The sequence below is a fragment of the Stomoxys calcitrans genome, chromosome 1 (assembly GCF_963082655.1).
Source record: "Stomoxys calcitrans chromosome 1, idStoCalc2.1, whole genome shotgun sequence".
Lineage (NCBI taxonomy): Eukaryota > Metazoa > Arthropoda > Insecta > Diptera > Muscidae > Stomoxys > Stomoxys calcitrans.
Window position 1 is genome coordinate 129,772,094 of NC_081552.1, and position 22,164 is coordinate 129,794,257.

The 22,164-nt window shown below is 40.1% G+C and overlaps 1 protein-coding gene and 2 long non-coding RNA genes across 3 annotated transcripts in view; 2 read left to right on the forward strand and 1 right to left on the reverse strand.

The window, feature by feature from the left end:
- The window catches only part of LOC106093436 (uncharacterized), a 46,286-nt gene extending 37,098 nt beyond the window's left edge, over positions 1–9,188 (reverse strand). The window contains exons 1-3 of the mRNA XM_013260488.2: positions 9,039–9,188; positions 8,825–8,988; positions 8,634–8,767 (exon numbers count right to left, since the gene is read on the reverse strand). Of these exons, the coding sequence (XP_013115942.1) occupies positions 8,634–8,767; positions 8,825–8,988; positions 9,039–9,119 (379 nt within the window). The 5' untranslated portion in view covers positions 9,120–9,188. The remainder of the gene's footprint in view (positions 1–8,633; positions 8,768–8,824; positions 8,989–9,038) is intronic.
- Positions 9,189–12,482: 3,294 nt separating this feature from the next.
- Positions 12,483–13,134, forward strand: LOC131994011 (uncharacterized). Its single transcript, XR_009396371.1, has 3 exons — positions 12,483–12,730; positions 12,798–12,891; positions 12,951–13,134. It is a non-coding gene; the product is annotated as an uncharacterized LOC131994011 (long non-coding RNA).
- An 8,063-nt stretch (positions 13,135–21,197) lies between these two features.
- On the forward strand, positions 21,198–21,849 carry LOC131998501 (uncharacterized). Its single transcript, XR_009398744.1, has 3 exons — positions 21,198–21,445; positions 21,513–21,606; positions 21,666–21,849. It is a non-coding gene; the product is annotated as an uncharacterized LOC131998501 (long non-coding RNA).
- Positions 21,850–22,164: the final 315 nt, after the last annotated feature.

The following is a 22,164-nucleotide window of genomic DNA, read 5'->3' on the forward strand; positions in this document are numbered from 1 at the left end:
AATGCTCATAAATGTTATGAAAGTTTTTTTTTTAAAGTTTTGACAACTTTTCATAAACTATATGTTTGATTTCCATTAATATCATGACATGTTTCATTGAATTGAAACGGGTTTCATAAATGTTATGACAAATTCATTAATATCATGAACATTTTTCTTTCTGCGTAGGTATTTTAGCATTTTAAAGGCGCATTATTACCCGATTTCGCTGAAATTTTGAACAATAAGTTAGGCCTCCCGTTGTCTGAACTGATTATCGGACCATATTTTAATATATTTGTCATATAGACCGATCTTTCGATATAGAATTTTAAGCCCATAAATGGCGATTGTTATGGATAACGGTCATTGGGCTAACGTAAATTATTTACTTATTAATCATAAGTAAACGAACGTTGCGAAGTGTGCGGCATTCCATGTGGTGCCAATATGAGACACCTATATTCCAATTACATTCCAAATAGGTCGATCAACGACCCTATGAATACAGGTAATAGGATACTTTCTTTCTATGATAAAATAATTTCTAATTCAATAAAGACAGTTGTTCAATTTACACTAAAGAAAAAGGTGTTTTTAATTATTTTCGCGGAAAGCATAACATGGCGATCCTGCCAGGAGCTGATAGTAAAAGAAATAATATATTAAACTTAAAAACAAAAGACTAAAAAAATTTTAACTGAATTTAATATGTGAAATGGTGAAATGAATGAACATGAATTGGAAAAAAATAATAAATACAAAAGAATACTGTAGAAATATCCATAAAAAAAAAAACCTCAACCTCAATTAAACTATTTAGATATTTACAATCAATACTATGGGTCGGTGGAAAAAAAGGAATAGGTTAGGTTAGGTTAGGTCGAAAAGAGGGTGCAGATATTAATCCGCCCCATGTCACTATGGCCATACACCTAAGCCAGTAATCGGCTTGTTGTGCGCTCTAAAACCTATAAAGTAACCTCCAAAACGAAAATTTTAAGTTAGGAATTCCGTGCTACTTACAAAATCCTTAATTTGTTTTCAATACCACTCCCCTAAGTTGGTTCATGTCTGGTATTGTGTCTCCACCTAAGTGCCGGTATCTATTAGACGCGAAAGCCGGGCAATGACAAAGGAAATGCTCCAACGTTTCATCATCTTCCCCGCGTGCCCTACACATGCTATCACTTGCCGCACCGATTTTACATAAGTGAGCTCGTAGTCCTATGTGTCCCGTTATGTCGCCCTCTCCCTTAACTCGGACTGCGTCGACCCGAAAGGCTTCGGATTAACCAAGTTGATTGACGGCAGTCCTCTGGTCCTCACCGCCAAATCCCTTTAATTTCCCCTTACTCCGTTATGGCCCGGCACCCAAACGATGCGGATTTTCTCATCCTCAGAGAAGGCATTAATCTCCTTCTTACACTGCAAGCCTGTTCGTGACCTTACCATCCTGGTTGTTATTGCCCTTATGGCAATTTTACTGTCGGTAAAGATGTTCACACTCGACGTCCTCGCATTAGCACCACACCACTTCACGCATTCCGTGAACGCCCGGATCTCCGCCTGCAGGACCGTATTATGGTCAGGCAGTCTAAAACAGATCTCAGTCCCTGGGTTCTCAATGTAAACCCCCAGGCCCACTCTGTCCTCTAGCTTTGATCCATCCATGTAACATGATCTTCCAGATGCCAGGCATCAGATCGGAAACCTCTTCCCTTCCTTCCAGGTTTCCTATCGTCGCCTCGCTTATACCGCGATGGTATGAGCTGCTCCCATCCTCAATCCATTCTCCCATCGCCTTAAGTCTCAAAGCCGCAGTGGCTGCCTCACACTTAATCTGTATGTCAATGGGTCGGATATCTAGAATAGTCTCCAGTGCCCTAGTGGGCGTGGTCCTCATCGCTCCGCCTATGCCAAGACAACATGTTCTCTGAACCTGTTGTATGGTCCTTATGTTGCACTTTTGCTCCATAGCAGTCCACCAAACTACTGAGGCGTAAGTAAGTATTGGTATAATCACGCTCCTATAGAGCCAGTGGACTATCCTAGGATTCAGGCCCACATCTGTGAGCCTTCTCAGTACGCTCCTGAATGTGACACTTCCAATTCAGTTTCCTGACCCAGATCACACCTAAGTATTTGACCTTGTCAGATATCGAAATCATCTTATTGAGGAAACGTGGTGCGTTAAATTCGCCCACCTTCGTCTTCCTCGTGAACAGGCATATTTCAGTCTTCTCTGGGTTAACATTGAGACCTCTGGGTCTAGCCCAGTCATATGCCATATGCAAGACCCTTACCCCTTAGAAGTATTATAACATCGTCTGCGTAGCAGACGGGTTCAAATCCCTCCTCAGTCAGTATCCGTAATAGGTCATTTATGGTGGTCACCAATAGGAGTGGCGATAAAATGCCCCCCTGTGGTGTGCCCTGTGCCACCTTCTCCCTTATATTTATGCCATGCGACACACAATTTATCCACCTGTTCCTGTATTGTGATGATACCAATATCTGGCTATGAAGTGGGAAAGGAAGTGCAATAGAAAAACACAGAAGTTGTGAAATATACAGAAAATCCAAATTATGTGTCTAATTGGAGCATTTGTGCTAATGATGGCAATATATTCGGCACTCAAAAACTTTATGAAACGAAGGATACAACGTGTGGAAACACCAGTGGTCAGAATCTAAACTATCTGGGAAAGAATTGCGGCTTGTAAGGGACAACAAAAATCATAATCATGCAAGATAAGCTATATTATTAATTTTTTTCACAATATGAAACTAATAGTTTAAAAAACCATCTTAAAAAAAATCACACACAAATGACAAAAAAAAAATCACTCTTGTAGACAAAATATATATGAACAAGAAATAATTTACATATAGCCAGCCTATGAGAAAAATTTATTATTTTTTTGCTTTTATAAAAAAAAAGTACGAAAATAAAATTTTTTTAATAAAACATGTAAATTTAGCAATGTTGCAATTCCTAAATACATATGGGCCATTAATTATGTCCACAGCATTCACATGAAATGATGTTTTGATAAAATTGTATGCAATAAAGATCAATTTTGATAAATCGTACGAATGTTTAAATAGAATACCTATACCATGAAATAGAACATTTTAGTATTCTGGCAAGTCAGCACAATACAATTGCCGTTTTAGGTAGAACAATTTATCCATTACTTAGCCCAAATCATAGGATAGAATTCGAAAATTACTTTACATCTATTAAAAATAGATTGAAAACATTTTTTGATAAATTACAAGTGTCACAACAAATACCAACAAGTATAACACAATTACTTGACCTAACTTTTCATTCATTAATTTATAGCGAAAGCTCTGACACAGGTACTGAGTCAGATCAACAACCAAAGTTATTTGAAATACCAAACCCATTCGAAGAACCAGACAAAATAATCAAACACAACAATATGACACCTGTTAAGTTCATCAACCTAGTAACTAATTTTGCTTCCAGAATTAGATGGCAAAATTGAAAATCCAAATCAATTCATTAACACCTATTGATTTATTGGATACACTTAAAGAAACCCACGAAAACATAGCAATTTCATTAATAAAAACGAAATTAACTAACTCAGCAAGTACGTTGATAACTGACGAGTAAATGCAAATGTTGCCCATGAACATTCCACTAAGGAACAGGGGCAAACTTCTCACATATCAATAAGTGCTGTCTGATTCAAGTTTAAGCTCAATGATAAGGGGCCTCTTTTTATAGCCGAGTCTGAACGGCGTGCCGTAGTGTGACACCTCTTTGGAGAAAAGTTTTACATGGCATAGTACCTCACAAATGTTGCCAACATTAGGAGGGGAAAACCACCGTCGAAAATTTTTTTCTGATGGTCTCGCCAGGTTTCGAACCCAGGTGTTAAGCGTCATAGGCGGACATGCTAACCTCTGCGCCACGGTGGCCTCCGAGTAATTACTTCAAATCTCCACAGAATATTTCAGCCAGACTGCATATCGTAAAGCAACAGAGTAAAGGCGATAACGATTTTGCCCAAGAAATTGAAACTTTATCATTGCAATTAGAGCAAGCATTTATAGCAGACGGTTTGACGCCTGCACTAGCAAAAAGCTACTCCACTCATATGCAGTGAAAGCAATAAAAACAAATGCAAGATCTGAAGAGGTAAAATTGCTAATGGGGGCAGGCCAGTTTCTAACAGTAGGAGACGCTTTTACTAAATTTCTTGAGTTTAGTTCGAAAAGATCAGGAACTTTACAAGCAAATTACATCAACAAATTTAGAAATTCCAGCGTAAGATATAGGGGACGTGGAAACAGATCATATCGTGGACAAAGAAGCTCTTCGAACCGCAATACACGGCGTAACCACAATCACTCTGATAACTGAAACAATTAAAAGAGAAAAAGAAATTATGGACATAACACTAATTATAGGAGACGCAGCTATAATAATGGAAACGTTAGGTATGCAGAATGCAGAAGCTTCGGAAAACAGTCAGCCCAACTGGGAAATGTGTCAAATTAAATGAACACAGAATTTTAAATGTAAACCTCTGCTTTACTAAACATATTTTTTAGCCCTCTAATGCTAAACTTCGCCTGGGAGGAGACTTTTATACGAAATCCATATTTCACTTACACGTGTCTGTATATCACCAACGCAACCGCGCAAAATCGTATGTACACTAGCTCGTACAACACTCAACTGAGTTGGCACGAGCTTAGGCTTTGATAATAGTGAGCGATCAGAAGATATCACAAAAACAAAAAATTGCTTCGCCTCACAGGCTATATTTAGTATTCTTGGGTTAATGCGCATCACATTTCATGGTATTCTCCCCTACGTAACGACCAGCGGGGCATAGCTTTCGCAGAGCGTTTTGAAGGCTCCACGTTGTGCAAGGTGAATGAGGATGCCCCCACTAGGACTAGCAGGTGTAGCAGCTCGCCAGACATTTCCATTGCATCCCATGATCTTCTGAGTGACGTATCCTGGCAAGCTGCCATTTCTTTGAGACGGCTTGCCAGATAATTCTTACCGTCGACTGACCACCCAACTTTATAACCTCTGAGTGCCGGATGTTTATCAATCCCCGATTCTGTGAACTGGACCTCAGTCACTTTTGGCGACGTAACTGTGACTGATCCGAACAGATGCACCAGGTTGTCCAACCGCCAATTTATTGAGCATCCAGAGAGTGACAGGGCTAAGTGAGCCATTCGTCTTTTCCGTGGTCTCCGAGCTGAAGGACAGACATGACAATTTGCCCCGGACGAAGCTATAAATTTCATTCGTGATGTCAAGTCAAGTTGGCCTATAGCATCAGGGGGTCGCCCCACCCCCAAAATGCATTTTTACCGATTAGGGCAATATGGATAGTTTACCCCCAAGTGCCAGGTTTGTCGCCTCACCCTAAAAAATAACCCCCAAATCACATTTTTACGATTGGACCAAGATGTGCTTATAAAGTGAGGTCATGCGAACAGCTGAGTACAATTTTTTTTATTTTTGTTTTGATTTGAGGTCATGCGAACAGCTGAGTACAATTTTTTATGTTTGTGTTGATTTTGTAGTAAATCTAAATGTCAAAGGCTTGATACGATATTCCACACATAAGCCAACAAACAAAAAACAGTGTTATAATCGTGACATAACTACCAGTTAGTGTACTGTAAATAGCTGAGTACAATTTTTTCTCGCGAAGTGCACTATCTGTCAACGAGTTTTTGTTATGTGTGTATTATGGTTAATAACCATAGAGGTAGCATTTTTAAAGAACGGATAGTAAAGGTAAATCAAAGTTAATAGAGGTACAAACCTAAAAGCACAGCATACCGGTTTACAGAGGCCCGGATAATCGAGGTTCAACTGTATTTCAGAAGTTATTTAGTTTTTGGGGGAAAAAATCATGAAGATTTTAGCTTAAAGAAAATGTTAAATAATTTTTTGTTTAACACTTATCAAAAATGATATAAAAAAAATTAAAATGTAATTCGGTCGATAAAGAAAATTTCATTAAAATTTTGATTTAAATATATTTATTGAAATTTGTCTTTAGAAAAAATGTTCGGAAAATGTCGTTTGAAAAGTCATTTCTTTGAGATCAGACCTTCTCCCCATAATTCTCACCGTCGACTGACCACCCAACTTAAAAACCTCTGAGCGCCGGATGTTTATCAATCAGAAGAAGGCGGATTCGGACGGCCAATCGCCGCTTCAGTGAAATTCCGAGACATTATTAACGCAGCAGCCGCTCGCTTTATACCCGCCGGTCGAATATCCCAAGAGCGGCCCAATTTTCCGCCGCAGACAGTAGTACTCGCAGACGACCGTAATAGGATTCGTTGCACGGGCCCCACTAACCACAGAATCAGCGAAAAATAAAACGTCTGTAAGACCTGGAGCAATGTATCTTAGGTACCGGTTTAGGCAAGCTGTGGTCTACTGTTAAGCCACTCTCGAACCCCGGTAGACGGGATGACAGGACATCAGCCACTTTTGGCGACGTGACTGTGACTGATTCGAAGAGATGCGCCAGGTGTTCAACCGTCAATTTATTGTGCATCCCGAGAGTGACAGGGCTAGGAGGAGAGCCATTCGTCGTAACCGTGGTCTCCGAGGCGATAAACAGCCATCACAATTTAACGCGGACAAAGTTACGAATTTCATCCGTGACGCTAAGTCCTCCAAGGCGTTGGGCCCCGGCGGAATCTCTACACTGATGCTGAAGAATCTGGACCTACCTGGAGTCGAGTACCTTAAACTGTCCTCAACCTATGATGAAGGACTCCATCGGGTCAATCCGGTACGTACAACCGGCTGCCATGGGATTGTCTTTGACCACTCTTGTAGTACCCGATGTCTAAAAGATGGGCAGAGTGATCATCATATGCGGACAATTGTACGATCATGGCGTCAAGCCCCTACCCATTGATGACATCTGAAATAGTTTAAACATCTACCTCACTGCGTAGCACGAGTTCAAATCCCTCTTCAGTCATCCGTAATAGGTTATTTATGGTGGCCACCCATAGGAGTGGCGATAAAATGACCCTCTGTGGCGTACTTTGTGCCACTTTCTCCCTCATAGGATACACAATTTATCCCATGGATCAATGTGTCGGTACTCATATTGTTAAAATTCCCTTCGATGTCAATGCATACCGCTAGTGTGTACGTTTTGCACAACCTCGTGCACGGCAGTCTCCACCGACCTTCCTTTGAAATAGGCATGCAGTTTGTATTTGAACACTTCGCTATGTGTCCTACTCTCCCTACTACTCATATTACTATATGGATGGATCCCATGGCAGCAAGTAGTACGTACCTGATTGACCCGATGGAGTTCTTCATCGGCAGACTGCCGCCTGAATGCATAACCCACTGCAACAACAACAACTATGGATATAATAGTGTTACAATAAAATAGTATAATAAACATATTGTCCAGATGGTCTCATATTTAAAATAAATATGGATATAGTAGAGTAATAATAAAATAGGATAATAAACATGTTCATGGTGGTGGGTATTTGAAGCTTGGCACGGCAGAACTTAATGCGTTTTTACTTGTGTTTATTCTACTAAAGTGGTGTTTATTCTACAAAAGGAGGAAATACATATAGGGCAAACTCGTATCATTTGGTTTTGTCTTAATTTTGAAGATTTTCTAATCAAAAAGGGTACATTTCAACAAAAAAATTAAATTAAACCGATAGTGTTAAAAACGATCGATGTTGACGCAAAAATTTAATTATCGATATAGCTCTAGAAGGAACTCTAAGGACTGATTTGTGTGGTGTTCATCGTTGTTGTTGTAGCAGTGTGTTGTGTTCTTTTTTCGTCTGCTTGATTCTATTGAGTATCCAGATCCAAGAACTCAGCGCCTAAGGTGAAGTGCGTCCAGAGGGATCTGGGTCTGAGTCGAGTGGGTCTGGCTGGGCAGTTAGACAGGTGACGAGTGGTCCCTGGTCACAATTTATGTAGAGGTGGTGATCCTTGTCAAGATCGTGTATATGAGCAAGCTTGTTCCGGTCCAAAGGACCGATCGCCACGGGAACAAGGTGGCCATTGGTTATTAAAAGGCGCCAATAACTCGCCTTATCATATAGAGCATCATAGGCACTCAGTATTTGTGCAACAACCGGTGACGCCCGACCTCTCACTGAGACTCTCCGCTCGATACTGCTGATTGTCCGCGACTGCCGTTGCAGCTACTCCGTATGGAGCATTCCACTATCCGCAACCTGTGATAGCCCGGTAGCTTGCAACTAAGCTTCTCGTGACAACAATGAACACCACACAGATCGGACCTCATGTTCCAGTCTGTGTGGTGCTCACAGCTATTCCGTGCCGGGAAGCTATTGTTGTAGCCATATTTATAGGTGGAAGTAGCGAACCTCGTCAAGGCCCATATTGCAACGGAATGTTATTGCCATCGGTGATTTAAAATCGCTAATAACTCGAGTATCACATTCACTCAGTGTTTACTGTACAGGCACATACTCCTGCAGAGACAACGGAAAAATGTGACAACAGATACAGATAGTTTTCTATGATATGGAAAGAAAAATTTCCCCAGCAGTTGTTTTCTCCGTTCCTAAAGTATGTAAATATTATTGGAACTAAATTCTCTTACCTTGTGGCGACTTAGAAGGATTTTGTACATTGCTCCATTGCTGTTGCAAACGGTGCGAATACAGTTTGATGCGTACGTCACATTCCTGATGTTCTAAGTTATGAGAATCCATAGCACCAACATCGATCATATTGCTGCAAAACAAGAGGGAATATCGCAAATTCATTTAAGATAAGTACGCGGTTATATACATTGCCGTATTCTGTACAAGTCGGCAGAGAGCATTTTGGTCATCCTTTTTTGGTAATGATGGATTGCAATCCGCTGCTATAGTATCGGAGTTTGCTCTCCTTAATGCTGGACTGTTGTTTGCGGTATCTGACAACAGATGGGTTCTCTCACTAGGCTCGTATCCCTATGAAAAATTGTTAGTTCAAGTAATTTTTTGCCACAATAATACCATACCTGACTCGTAATATCCTCATTGCAATGCAAGCAGCTACAAAATGTAGTGAAACAATTCCAAATGGGGCGCATATATTCCATTTTGTGAACAAAGAATTAATATTTGGACTGAATCAGATGTTAACAAAGAGTAAACCCACCCTAAATGAGTGCGATTAAATTTTGTGACTGTCAAAAATTATTCGAATGCCAATATGAATACCAGTAGTGGAATTCTGTAAAATATTTACCTGTGTGAAGTTACCAGCCTTGGTACAATTATAAGGTAAATTCATAAGCCCAACAACAACGAAATCAACGACACAACCCTGTGGGGTTGTATTGACAACCACCAGTCTGCCAAACTTATGCACACGGTCAAATTGACATTTTAGTTTTTAATTGCATTATCATGTGTAGCAGCCACAAGATAAAAAGAGTTATGATTATAAACGAGGCTATATCAAGATATAGTTCAATATAGCCCATCTTCGAACTGAACCCGCTTATGAACAAGAAAAGAATCTGTGCAAAGATTCAGCTCAATATCCCTATTTTTAAAGGATGTAGCGTGATTTCAACAGACCGACGGACATGGCTAGATCGTCTTAGATTTTTACGCTGATCAAGAATATATATACTTTATATAGTCTGAAACGGATATTTCGATTTGTTGCAAACGGAATGACAAAATGAATATACCCCCATCCTTCGGTGGTGGGTACAACAAGCCCATAGCAAAAGTACGTATATCCAACAAATGAGAAAAAGAATTGTGCCTATGTGATCATGAAGTCAAATTAATAATAATCGGTTTATATGCCAGTTTATAGTCAAATTCGTAACAAAATAACAATTTACTTCGTAAATCGCTTTTACCAGGTAGTCAAATAAACAAAAATTTGCCTATGAACATTCCACTAAGGAGCAGGGACAAATTTCTTCTATCAATGAGTGCTGTCCGATTCAAGTTTAAGCTCACGATAAGGGAACTCCTTTTCATAACCGAGTCCGAACGGGGTGCTACAGTGCGACTCCTATTTTGGGAAGAAATTTTCACATGGCAAAGTATCTCCAAATGTTGCCAGCAATAGAAGGGGAAAACCACTGCTGGATTTTTTCTGATATTCTCGCCGGTATTTGAACCCAGGCTTTCGGCTTCATAGGCGGACATGCGAACCTCGGCGCCACGGCGGCCTCCAACGAGATAATATTTATGATGTTTTCGGCAAGATTCGAACCAAGACAATCCCATGACAGCCGGTTGTACCGATACAGTCCTTTATCGACTTAAGGCTACCGCCTCTATGTACGTGCTTACCAGTCGGAAAGATTAAACATCACACTGCTACAACAACAACCACCTCTTGAGGGATATGAAATTCAACTTCTGGTGTCCTTACCTAGACGGGGTGGCGGCACTTGAAGGCTAAATTACGTTGTCTTCTGATTTGTGACGCTAAGAATCTGAAAAGAGTAAAAAGAATATTAACATTTTTTAACAACACACTTTTCTCACAAACATTTGCCTGTAATACTTAGTTGAAATTGTTTTTCCCTTAAATAAAATGCACTCAACAAGACAAATGCAAGATAACACGTGCTGAAAGAAAAACATGAAAATGTAAGCTTGAAGCGTTTTTGATATTTTGACAGATAGTGTACTTCACGAGAAATTGTACTCAGCTGTTTGCGGTACACTACCTGGTAGTTATGCCATGATATCTGCCACCAAATCTTCAACCCCATTGTTCACTACAAATACCCGTGAGGTGAATACTGAGCTGACTGTGATGTTCGATGGAGAAATTATTCCGACCATCAACCAATCCGACCCAAAATACTTGGCGTCACATTTGACAGCTCCTACACATTCTCCCCACATGCCACAGCAATCTGCGATAAAGTCAAAAGTAGAAACAAGGTCCTCAAGTAACTTGGGGTCAGACCCACTCGACTCAGACCCAGATCTCTATGAACGCACCCCATCTTAGTCGCAGAGTTCCTGGGTCTTGAAATTCAACAGTATCAAGCAGACGAAAGAAAGGACACTATAAACTGCTACAACAACAACATCAAAATCAGAGATGCACTAATCACTCATTTTGACAGATAGTGCACTCAATATTTTGTTGTTCGGAAACTGCCACTACCTATAAATGAATATATCTTGTGTCTATACAGACAAACCAGCTTCAATTGACGGATTGGAAGACAACATTGTAGCATTTATTCGTGACATACCGGCCGAAATGTTGGAAAGAATATGCCAAAATTGAACTAAGCGGATGAAACTCCATACAAAAAAAGGAAAAAATTGCCGAAATGTGTTCGTTTCGTCATAAGTTGTTGGGAAAATTTACATTTCAGGACGCCCATTAAGAGCACAAGCACAGTCGCTGTGCAACAAGTCATTTTCTTACGCGAAATAAACGCGATCGTCAAACTTCTGATTGTAACTGAGTGTTTGTTAGTGTTAGTGATGTTGCTCTGGTTGGAAAAAATTAAAGTGTTTGTGGATGCATAAATAACAAAGTATTTTTTAAATATTAAGAAATATAATCGAAAGAAATATAAATATTTCTTTCACAACAAGCAATTCAATCAATTTGTACGAAATAAAAAGGTTTCTGAAAGAATGTGGTGTGCTGTTGGTCTGCAATTACAACAACAATATTTGAATAGATGTTGCGGGACACCCTAGTATACCACGTGCCAGAGGAAAAAAAAAATTGGCGTGGATGTCCCCTATAAAGAGGCCTTTACGTCTGCGTGGCGGCCGACTTCCACGTCACACTCCCCACTCCTAGTGCCTTCCTGCGACAGGAGGAGTTGGGATTAACTTGGGCACACCGTTCGGCAGACCAGCGACAGCAATGTGAACGTGTGGTCTGCCATGCGCAAGTTTTTTTTGTGTTTTCAGTTGTTCTTATTGTCCCTCGTTGGAATGGTCAATTACTGGATCCCATTCTTACAGGCTGGGGGAAGCGGTGTTTATTTCACGGCGGCTTCCCCGGGCAAACGTTGGAGAACTGGGGCTGCCTTTTTTATATGTGGCCCGATGGCTAACCCCAGCTCTGCGAGGGGGAACCTGCCGAGAGATTGCAGACCTGATGCAAGTGATTGTCAGGATTTATGAAATACATCCATACCCAAGAGGATGGGTTTCATAAACCTGCAATCACGGCATCAGGCAGGCCACCGTAGCATGTTTCCCGGTACCTGAAAATAGAGGAAGAAAGGAATATTAATAAATAATTGCGGAGAAATGATGGAACGATATTACCTTATGGCCTTCTACCAAGAGCCACGAAGTAAACAGATGGGTTTCGCCCAGCTGACGCGTAGAGTTGCCATTGCGTATGTTATTTGCCATTGCATATGGCGAATTACTACACTGGGTGAGATTGTTGTTGGGCGGCTATACGACGATAAAGCGGTTTTCATTCACATAAAGTAGCCGCTCCAAACGAAAAGATTTAAGAGAATTTAAATGTTAGCTATTGGGTTACAAATGTTCTAAAACCGGAGTTAATGCATAAAATCAATATGGCTATTAACTCAAGATGGCTAATTTTTATGATTGAGTGAGAACAAAGTAATAAAAGAGGGTTAATTAGGCATTTTGGCGTCAGTTGAAAAGAAAAGTGCATGACATTATATCTGAGAGATGTGTATTTAAATTTGAATTGCAAAGTAATAATAAGGAAGAGGTTAGTGTTTTGTTAAGTTAACAAAATCTTGGGCAGCGGTCATTAAGGAGACGTTTTTTTTGTTTAGAAAATTCCAGTGGGTGTTTTGTGTGTCGACATAAGTCGTTTTGCTGTTTTAATCGAGACTGTGAGAAATAAATAAAGATACCAAATAAGATAAAGTGAGTTTTTAGGTTATATTTCTATGACCGAAAGGTGTTTTAAACCCTGTTATTTGCAGATAAAGCCTCCTGGACGAGAGGAGGCGAAATTTTTGTTGGTGCAAGTGGCTGGGTTAAGGCTAAAGTGAATTCCCCCCGATTCAGAAACACACATTGAACGGTGATTACCGCAAACGCCACCGTTTCATCTGGTGGTTATAAAGGTAGGCCGCTTTTTAGTTTATTGTGCCCAAAAGAGGGCGAGAGAGGGAATTCCGTCCGTTGTTGTCCAGACCGAGAGGTTTGGTTGGATGAAAAATCGGTGGTCAACGTTAATCCAGAGGTGCACAATTGTTGCCATCAGGCTATCCAAATTAGGGGAACTATCCCAGTTATCTCTGGAAAGCGGAATCTTTGCTTGTATTCGGCCGTACACTTTTGTTTTGGTGATGGCAAAAGGTACCACCAGTTGAACACCTCCAACGACTTTGAATTTGAAATTATATGAAGTCACGCACACATACTAACCTTTACTTTGAAAAGGCGAATTCGACTGATGACGAAACGTTTTATTCTCCTCCCGAAATAGATGATACCGAAAGATTAAAACCTTGGGGTTATAATGCAATAGTAATCAAACTTTTCATTACCTTTTTTTTTGTATGTGGATATTGACATGATTATTATATTTTGATTTTTTTTAACTACCTTCTACTTTATTTTTACCATCATATTTATTTCTTACATTATTATTTATTGACCATTTTTTTATATTTTTTTCATATATCCTAAGTTTTAGCTTACGTTTTTTTTACTTGTTTTTATGTGATAGAATTTGCAAAACGTTCATGAGTACGCGTTTGTAGGGTGTCTATTCCCAACAGTGTGTCCCTTCTAAGAGAGCTCCCTTAGGTAGGCCAGGCTTAACCGTTTTTATTTATATTAATTTGATTATCCTTCTTTGCAAGTTCTAGTGTTCAGTGTTCGTTTCATGTAACAAGAAAGTTAAAAATTAGAAGATTAAGTTAATTGATTTAATGCTATAATTTAGTTAAAACTCAGTACTGTCAGTTTATTGTTGATGATTTTGATAAAAGAAAGACAGGAATCTTAATACGAATTGCGTTAGTTTTAGGCCTTTATATTTTAAATAAAATTTATGATGTTGTGACTTGTTTAAAAAAAAGAAATATGTTGTGCTAAATTGTGGATATAAGGGGGGGTGTCAACGTGAGGTAGGTGTGGTGGCTTGAGCGGGATACAGGGATCATGTTTGAAGAAGGGGATGTCCACATGACCATGGTAGGGCAGGGCGACTGGAGGTTTCCATCTACCTCCCACTTAGGAAGAAATCTGTGCTTGTGTGTTAGTGTTGTCTAGTTTGTTAGAACATTTTTATTTATTGATACGACCCCGGGGCGAAAGATGATGGGATGGGACCTCCCCTGATAAGGCGACGAAATCTAGCCGGTGCCCAAATCATTTTTGGCCGCAAATAGGGGCCTCGTAACAATATGGCGCCCAATGGAAGATTTTCAGCATTTTTGTCAAATGTTGTGTTAATTATGTTTGTGTAGGTCACCAAAGCACAAAGTAATAGCCCATTTCAATTAAAGAAATAGACCAACACTGAACCCTGATTGGAAAGTGGAGAGGTTCGAAAGCTTCGTAACCGTTTTGGAAATTTCAAAAGTCCGTTGTACGAAGAGCCGATACTTCAAAACTGGAAATGAAGGAGGACGTGAATAATCCAACAACAGGAGGATTTAGTGGCATACTTTTTTATGTGAAAATGTATTTTGCACTAAGCATACTGTGTCGTTATTTTTGTGTAGTGTTAGTTACAGTTTAATGTTGTGTCCAGATCTATGTTAGACCTGATAGCCGCTCTAGATAGGATTTAGAGGTCCGTTGTATCAGGCAAATAGGTATGAAATTGGCATCATTTGCAAGATATTGGTGTCGAAAGCACGGAAAAAAAAAAAAAAATTTTTTGTTTTGTTTTAATTTTGATTTCCCAGATTTCAGACTGGTGCTCGAAAGAGAGTCAATAATATAACCCGTACCCACCACTACTCACGTAAAACCCCCGAATATAATATATGTGTTCTAGATAAGAGAAAAATAAATACTCTAAATAAACTAATAATTTAATATAGGCGTTAAAATTATTGTCCAATTAGAGAAAGGTTATGAGCATTCAGACTCGATCCCAGGCGAAAAAGAGAAAAATTCCTGAAAGTTTTGATGCAAATAATTCATTTATAGAAAGTGAAGAGAAAAGAAGTAGATACGTTACCGATATGTCTGTTGGAAACCAGGCTAGTACAAGCCAAATCACCGATTTGTCTGGGACAATAAGATCGGGGACAGGCAACAACAATACATCGGGTCCATCAGCTGGTGGGACACCGATTGGAGGGGCCAGGTCTGAACCGCCAGGAAATGGTAATGTAGAGGTCCTTAGGCAACAAAGAGCCCTCGAAAACAATGTTTGTATGATCCAGAATGAATTAGGTGGTTTGAAGAATACAATAGGACAGTTATCAGAGGCTGTAAAAAGGTTAACTGAACTTACCTTGAATCGGAATGTACCCAGTTCACCGGCATCTAATTCTGGCTTAGGGGGCTTGGACAATTTGTCTGCACCAGAAACAGGAAATAATGGCAACCGCCCAACCAATGGCAATTCTGTGGCAGGTTCAGTATGTAGTCATTTTCCGAATGATACACTGAGGGAAAATAAGCATGTGCGAATAGACAAGTTGGGACTAAGGTTTGATGGCATTTCAGGGGGTATTTCCGTTGAAGAGTTCGTGTATCGTCTTGAATACTTTCAGGGACAGTACCATATTCCATGGGCAGAGATATTAAGGGATTTTTCTTTAATAGTATCCGGTCCAGCCGAGTCATGGTATTGGCTATCCCTGAAAACGAATAAGTTTTCGGATTGGCCCAGTTTGAAGCATAGTTTGTTAAGCCAATATCAATCCACCAGATCCAATTTTGAAATAGTGACAGAATTAGCTCAGCGTAAACAACAACCAAATGAGTCTATTGATACATTTTTCCATATTATGGGCCAGATTAGGGCTAAGTTAGTCCAACCTATATCCGAATATGATATGATGAAGATATTAAAGAAAAATGTTAAAGAGAGTGTAGCGAGAATTATTTACCCCATTCAAGTTTCGTCCGTTGAACAGCTGAGAATAGAGTGCAATGAAGCGGAGAAGAATTTTCCAAGAAGGGAAATAAGACCTGTACTTCCATCTCGTCCAATTCGTCAGGTCAGCGAAATATACGCGGAAGGTTCATCCGAATGTGACCACGAATCTTCTAAATGTGAGGAAGTATCCGCCATACAGTTCATCCGAAAAACGAAACCAACTTTATTATGTTGGAATTGCCAGAAACAAGGCCACACTTTCAGAAACTGCGACTCCACAGAAAGAAATTTGTTTTGCTACCGTTGTGGAAAACCTGGGACTATTTCTCCCAAATGCCCGTCCTGTAAACAGGGAAACCTGAATCAGGGCGTGGAGTATGCCGGGGGGCCACGTCCAATCCTGAATTCCCCCAGATCAGAGAAATAGCATCATTATCTAAAAATAGAAATAAGAATGAAATAATAAATAACATTTTTAAAGCAAATGAATTAAATTTTAAACCTGAATTAAGACATTATATACCACTAGAAACTCGAGAGAAAAATTATAACGAGATTAGATCACGCATATTTGAATTGGATTCTGTAACTGCGAATAAAAGAAACCCGCCCAAAGTGCGCGTAAAATTTGAGAAAAAAAGAAAGATTTTCAAGAATGTATTAGAGTCAATCAAACATGTAAGTCAAAATATGGACCCCAGACCTTACGCAGAGGTGGAGGTTCAAGGCATTAAACTTAAAGGCCTTTTAGATTCCGGCGCCTCAGTCAGTGTATTAGGGAAGGGTTGCCGAGAGTTCATAGAGAAATTAAGCTTGGACATAAAGAAATTGTTTTCGAATGTTCGAACTGCCGGTGGAAAAGAGTACAGAGTACTAGGAAAGATTAAATTAGAAATCCTATATAAAGAGGAAAAACATGAACTTGAACTTTATCTATGCCCAGATTTGGATCAGGAGTTATATCTCGGAATTGATTTCTGGAAACTATTTCGGCTGGCTCCGGATATTATTAAAGTCGCTCAAATCGACATCGATAAGGTCCAAAGGGATTTGATAGAGGAGGGAGAGGTGTATAAACTGAATCCCCATGTATTGAGTGATGATCAGAACGAACGATTGAAGGAGGTAGTAGCTAAGTTCGATACCTTTGAGGAAAAGGGCCTTGGTCAGACCAGCCTGGAAAAACATTCAATTCAATTGATTGAGGGTGCTGCACCATTTAAGGATAGATATTATCCCATGTCTCCAGCGGTACAGGCTCTTGTTTATGATGAGGTAGATACTATGCTCCGTCTGAAGGTTATTGAGGAGAGCAACAGTCCTTGGAGCAACAGGACCACTATTGTAAGGAAACCTGGAAAAAATCGATTTTGCTTAGACGCCCGGAAATTAAATAAATTAACTGTGAAGGACGCATATCCCCTTCAAAATATTGATGGCATTCTAAGCCGAATCGATGAGACATATTATATAAGCAGTGTGGATCTAAAGTATGCCTTTTGGCAAATTGAACTTGACGAGGAAAGTAAGCCATACACAGCGTTTACGGTGCCTGGACGTCCTCTATACCAGTTCAGAGTGATGCCATTCGGTTTATGTAACGCGGCCCAACGCTTGTGTAGGCTTATGGACCGAGTTATTCCACAGCGCCTCAAGGAAAATGTTTTTATATACTTGGACGATTTATTGATAATTTCTAGCGATTTCAATGAGCATTTAAGACTGTTGGAGGAAGTAGCTATGTGTCTTAAAGAGGCTAATTTAACAATTGGGTTAAAAAAGTCTCAATTCTGTTTCCAGGAGCTCAAGTATCTAGGTTTTATAATTGGAAATGGCATGCTTAAGACGAACCCCGATAAGGTACAAGCGATTCGGATGATCAAGATACCGAGAAGCCCCAGGGAAGTCAGGAGCTTTTTGGGTACGGCGGGCTGGTACAGACGGTTTATTAAGGACTTTGCTTCAATATCAGCACCGTTAACCGACACTCTCAAGAAGGCAAAGAAGTTTGAAATGACTGGAAAGGCCATTGAGGCATTTGAGAGTTTAAAGAAGGCTTTGACGTCTGCACCAGTTTTGCGCCACCCTGACTTTTCGAAAAGATTTTTTATACAATGCGATGCATCGGAGTATGGTATCGGCGCCGTTCTCTATCAATTGAATGACCAGAAGGAGGAGCACCCTATAGCGTTCTATTCGCAGAAATTGAACGCATGCCAACGGAATTATAGCGTAACGGAGAAGGAGTGCCTAGCGGCGGTGATGGCTATCAAGAAATTTAGACCCTATGTGGAGATGATGCCATTCACCGTCATAACTGACCACGCCAGTCTTAAATGGTTGATGACCCTAAAGGATCTTAGTGGTCGACTGGCGCGCTGGTCACTCCAACTCCAACCATTTGATTTTGAGATCGAACATAGAAAGGGTTCAGATAATGTTGTTGCGGATATGTTGTCCAGGGCGCCCCAAGATATCATGATTGAAGAGATATCAGAAGAACTTCTTGATTTTGAGACAACAGAATTCGAAAGCGAGGAATACCTCGACCTCATAAAGACCATAACCGAAAACAAGGATAAACTTCCAGATTTGAAAATTGATGATGGATACGTTTATAAGAGAACCATTTTTGACCAGGAACTGGAACAGGAATGTAAGTGGAAGTTATGGATCCCGTCCGGTATTGCCCATGCTATTATTGAAAAAGCCCATAATACTCTAACAACCGCTCATGGTGGAGTCACGAAGACGCTAGAAAGAGTCAGAAGGTTTTTCTATTGGCCACATATGGCGAGCCAAGTTAAACGATTTGTCAAGAATTGTCAGGTCTGTAAGGAGACGAAGCCCTGTAATCAGAATTTGAGACCCAGTATTGGACAAGAAGTGATTACGGATAGGCCATTTCAAAAGCTTTATATTGATTTCTTGGGGAAGTACCCGCGATCGAAGAATGGTAATGCGTACATCTTTATCGTTGTGGATCACTTCACCAAATTCACTTTCTTGAAGGCTATGCGTGATGCTACTGCTGCCAATGTTATTCGATTTTTAATAAGTGAAATTTTTCATAAATTTGGTGTACCGGAGGTGATCCACAGCGATAATGGTGCTCAATTCATATCCAAAAGTTTTCAAGATATGATATCTGCTTATAAAATAACGCATATGAGAACCGCAGTGTACTCACCCCAATCCAATGCTTCCGAACGTGTAAATCAGTCTGTCATATCGGCCATAAGGACATATTTGAATGAAGACCATCGAGATTGGGATCTCTACTTATCGGAGATCGAGTGCGCTCTTAGAACATCAGTCCATTCGGCAACTGGAGCAACCCCTTTCTTTTCATTATTCGGTTACGAGATGTATTCTAATGGCACGGACTATAAGTTGGCACGGAAATTGCTATCCATGTCCGATCATGAGATATCTGATTTACAGCGACCGGATAAATTGGAAATGATCAGAGAGAAGGTGAAAAGGAAAATGCATGAGGCATATGAAAGAAGTTCTGAGAGGTATAATAAACGAGCACGCGTCGTTAGATTCCTACCCGGTCAAGAAGTATATCGCCGTAATACTGTTTCGTCTGATTTTGCTAAAGATCGTAATGCCAAATTTTGTAAGAAGTTTTTGAAGTGTCGAATCGTTAGACCTGTCGGCAATAACATGTATGAACTTGAAACATTACAAGGCAAGACGTTAGGTACGTATCATGTTAAAGATATTCAAATATAGTGCAATATAGGTTTAGTATTGATGACTACAAACTGTGATATTAGGTTAAGAATACAAATAGCTTTAAAGATTGACAAATTTTGATTTTATGTTGTATTCGTCCTAATATTACTTTTATATAAACCTATAGTGCAATATTAAAAGACATCTGTGTACATAAATTGAGTACCTGATTATTCTAGTCGATTATTTCTTCCTTTATACGTTTGTTTTGTCCGACTTTTACAAATTTTCGTGATTATACAATTCGTTTTTAATTATACACCTTTTTTCCGTAATTATACATTTTTTGTAATTATACAACTACGTTAGTAATTATACCCCGATTTGTTTTCGCGATCCTAATTCAATTCATTGACTTTAATTTTTTTATGCCAATCCTTACCCCAAACTTTCCGAACTTCTTATCATATGCAAATGTAGTGCTAGGATCAGCCAAAACCTATAACGAAATACTAGAGGGTAAAGTGACCTTGGGACAAGTGAGCGACTTCGGTACTTCCCTGACTTTATTCATGATACCCGGCTTTGATTCAGGGTGTGGGAGTTCCCCACGTTGCACTATAACTCTTCGATACCACTTCTGATTTTCCCGCACACCAGCCCTGCCGGCGAATCTCTTGTCAGGCCAGGAGTTTTGTTGCGGGACACCCTAGTATACCACGTGCCAGAGGAAAAAAAAAATTGGCGTGGATGTCCCCTATAAAGAGGCCTTTACGTCTGCGTGGCGGCCGACTTCCACGTCACACTCCCCACTCCTAGTGCCTTCCTGCGACAGGAGGAGTTGGGATTAACTTGGGCACACCGTTCGGCAGACCAGCGACAGCAATGTGAACGTGTGGTCTGCCATGCGCAAGTTTTTTTTGTGTTTTCAGTTGTTCTTATTGTCCCTCGTTGGAATGGTCAATTACTGGATCCCATTCTTACAGGCTGGGGGAAGCGGTGTTTATTTCACGGCGGCTTCCCCGGGCAAACGTTGGAGAACTGGGGCTGCCTTTTTTATATGTGGCCCGATGGCTAACCCCAGCTCTGCGAGGGGGAACCTGCCGAGAGATTGCAGACCTGATGCAAGTGATTGTCAGGATTTATGAAATACATCCATACCCAAGAGGATGGGTTTCATAAACCTGCAATCACGGCATCAGGCAGGCCACCGTAGCATGTTTCCCGGTACCTGAAAATAGAGGAAGAAAGGAATATTAATAAATAATTGCGGAGAAATGATGGAACGATATTACCTTATGGCCTTCTACCAAGAGCCACGAAGTAAACAGATGGGTTTCGCCCAGCTGACGCGTAGAGTTGCCATTGCGTATGTTATTTGCCATTGCATATGGCGAATTACTACACTGGGTGAGATTGTTGTTGGGCGGCTATACGACGATAAAGCGGTTTTCATTCACATAAAGTAGCCGCTCCAAACGAAAAGATTTAAGAGAATTTAAATGTTAGCTATTGGGTTACAAATGTTCTAAAACCGGAGTTAATGCATAAAATCAATATGGCTATTAACTCAAGATGGCTAATTTTTATGATTGAGTGAGAACAAAGTAATAAAAGAGGGTTAATTAGGCATTTTGGCGTCAGTTGAAAAGAAAAGTGCATGACATTATATCTGAGAGATGTGTATTTAAATTTGAATTGCAAAGTAATAATAAGGAAGAGGTTAGTGTTTTGTTAAGTTAACAAAATCTTGGGCAGCGGTCATTAAGGAGACGTTTTTTTTGTTTAGAAAATTCCAGTGGGTGTTTTGTGTGTCGACATAAGTCGTTTTGCTGTTTTAATCGAGACTGTGAGAAATAAATAAAGATACCAAATAAGATAAAGTGAGTTTTTAGGTTATATTTCTATGACCGAAAGGTGTTTTAAACCCTGTTATTTGCAGATAAAGCCTCCTGGACGAGAGGAGGCGAAATTTTTGTTGGTGCAAGTGGCTGGGTTAAGGCTAAAGTGAATTCCCCCCGATTCAGAAACACACATTGAACGGTGATTACCGCAAACGCCACCGTTTCATCTGGTGGTTATAAAGGTAGGCCGCTTTTTAGTTTATTGTGCCCAAAAGAGGGCGAGAGAGGGAATTCCGTCCGTTGTTGTCCAGACCGAGAGGTTTGGTTGGATGAAAAATCGGTGGTCAACGTTAATCCAGAGGTGCACAATTGTTGCCATCAGGCTATCCAAATTAGGGGAACTATCCCAGTTATCTCTGGAAAGCGGAATCTTTGCTTGTATTCGGCCGTACACTTTTGTTTTGGTGATGGCAAAAGGTACCACCAGTTGAACACCTCCAACGACTTTGAATTTGAAATTATATGAAGTCACGCACACATACTAACCTTTACTTTGAAAAGGCGAATTCGACTGATGACGAAACGTTTTATTCTCCT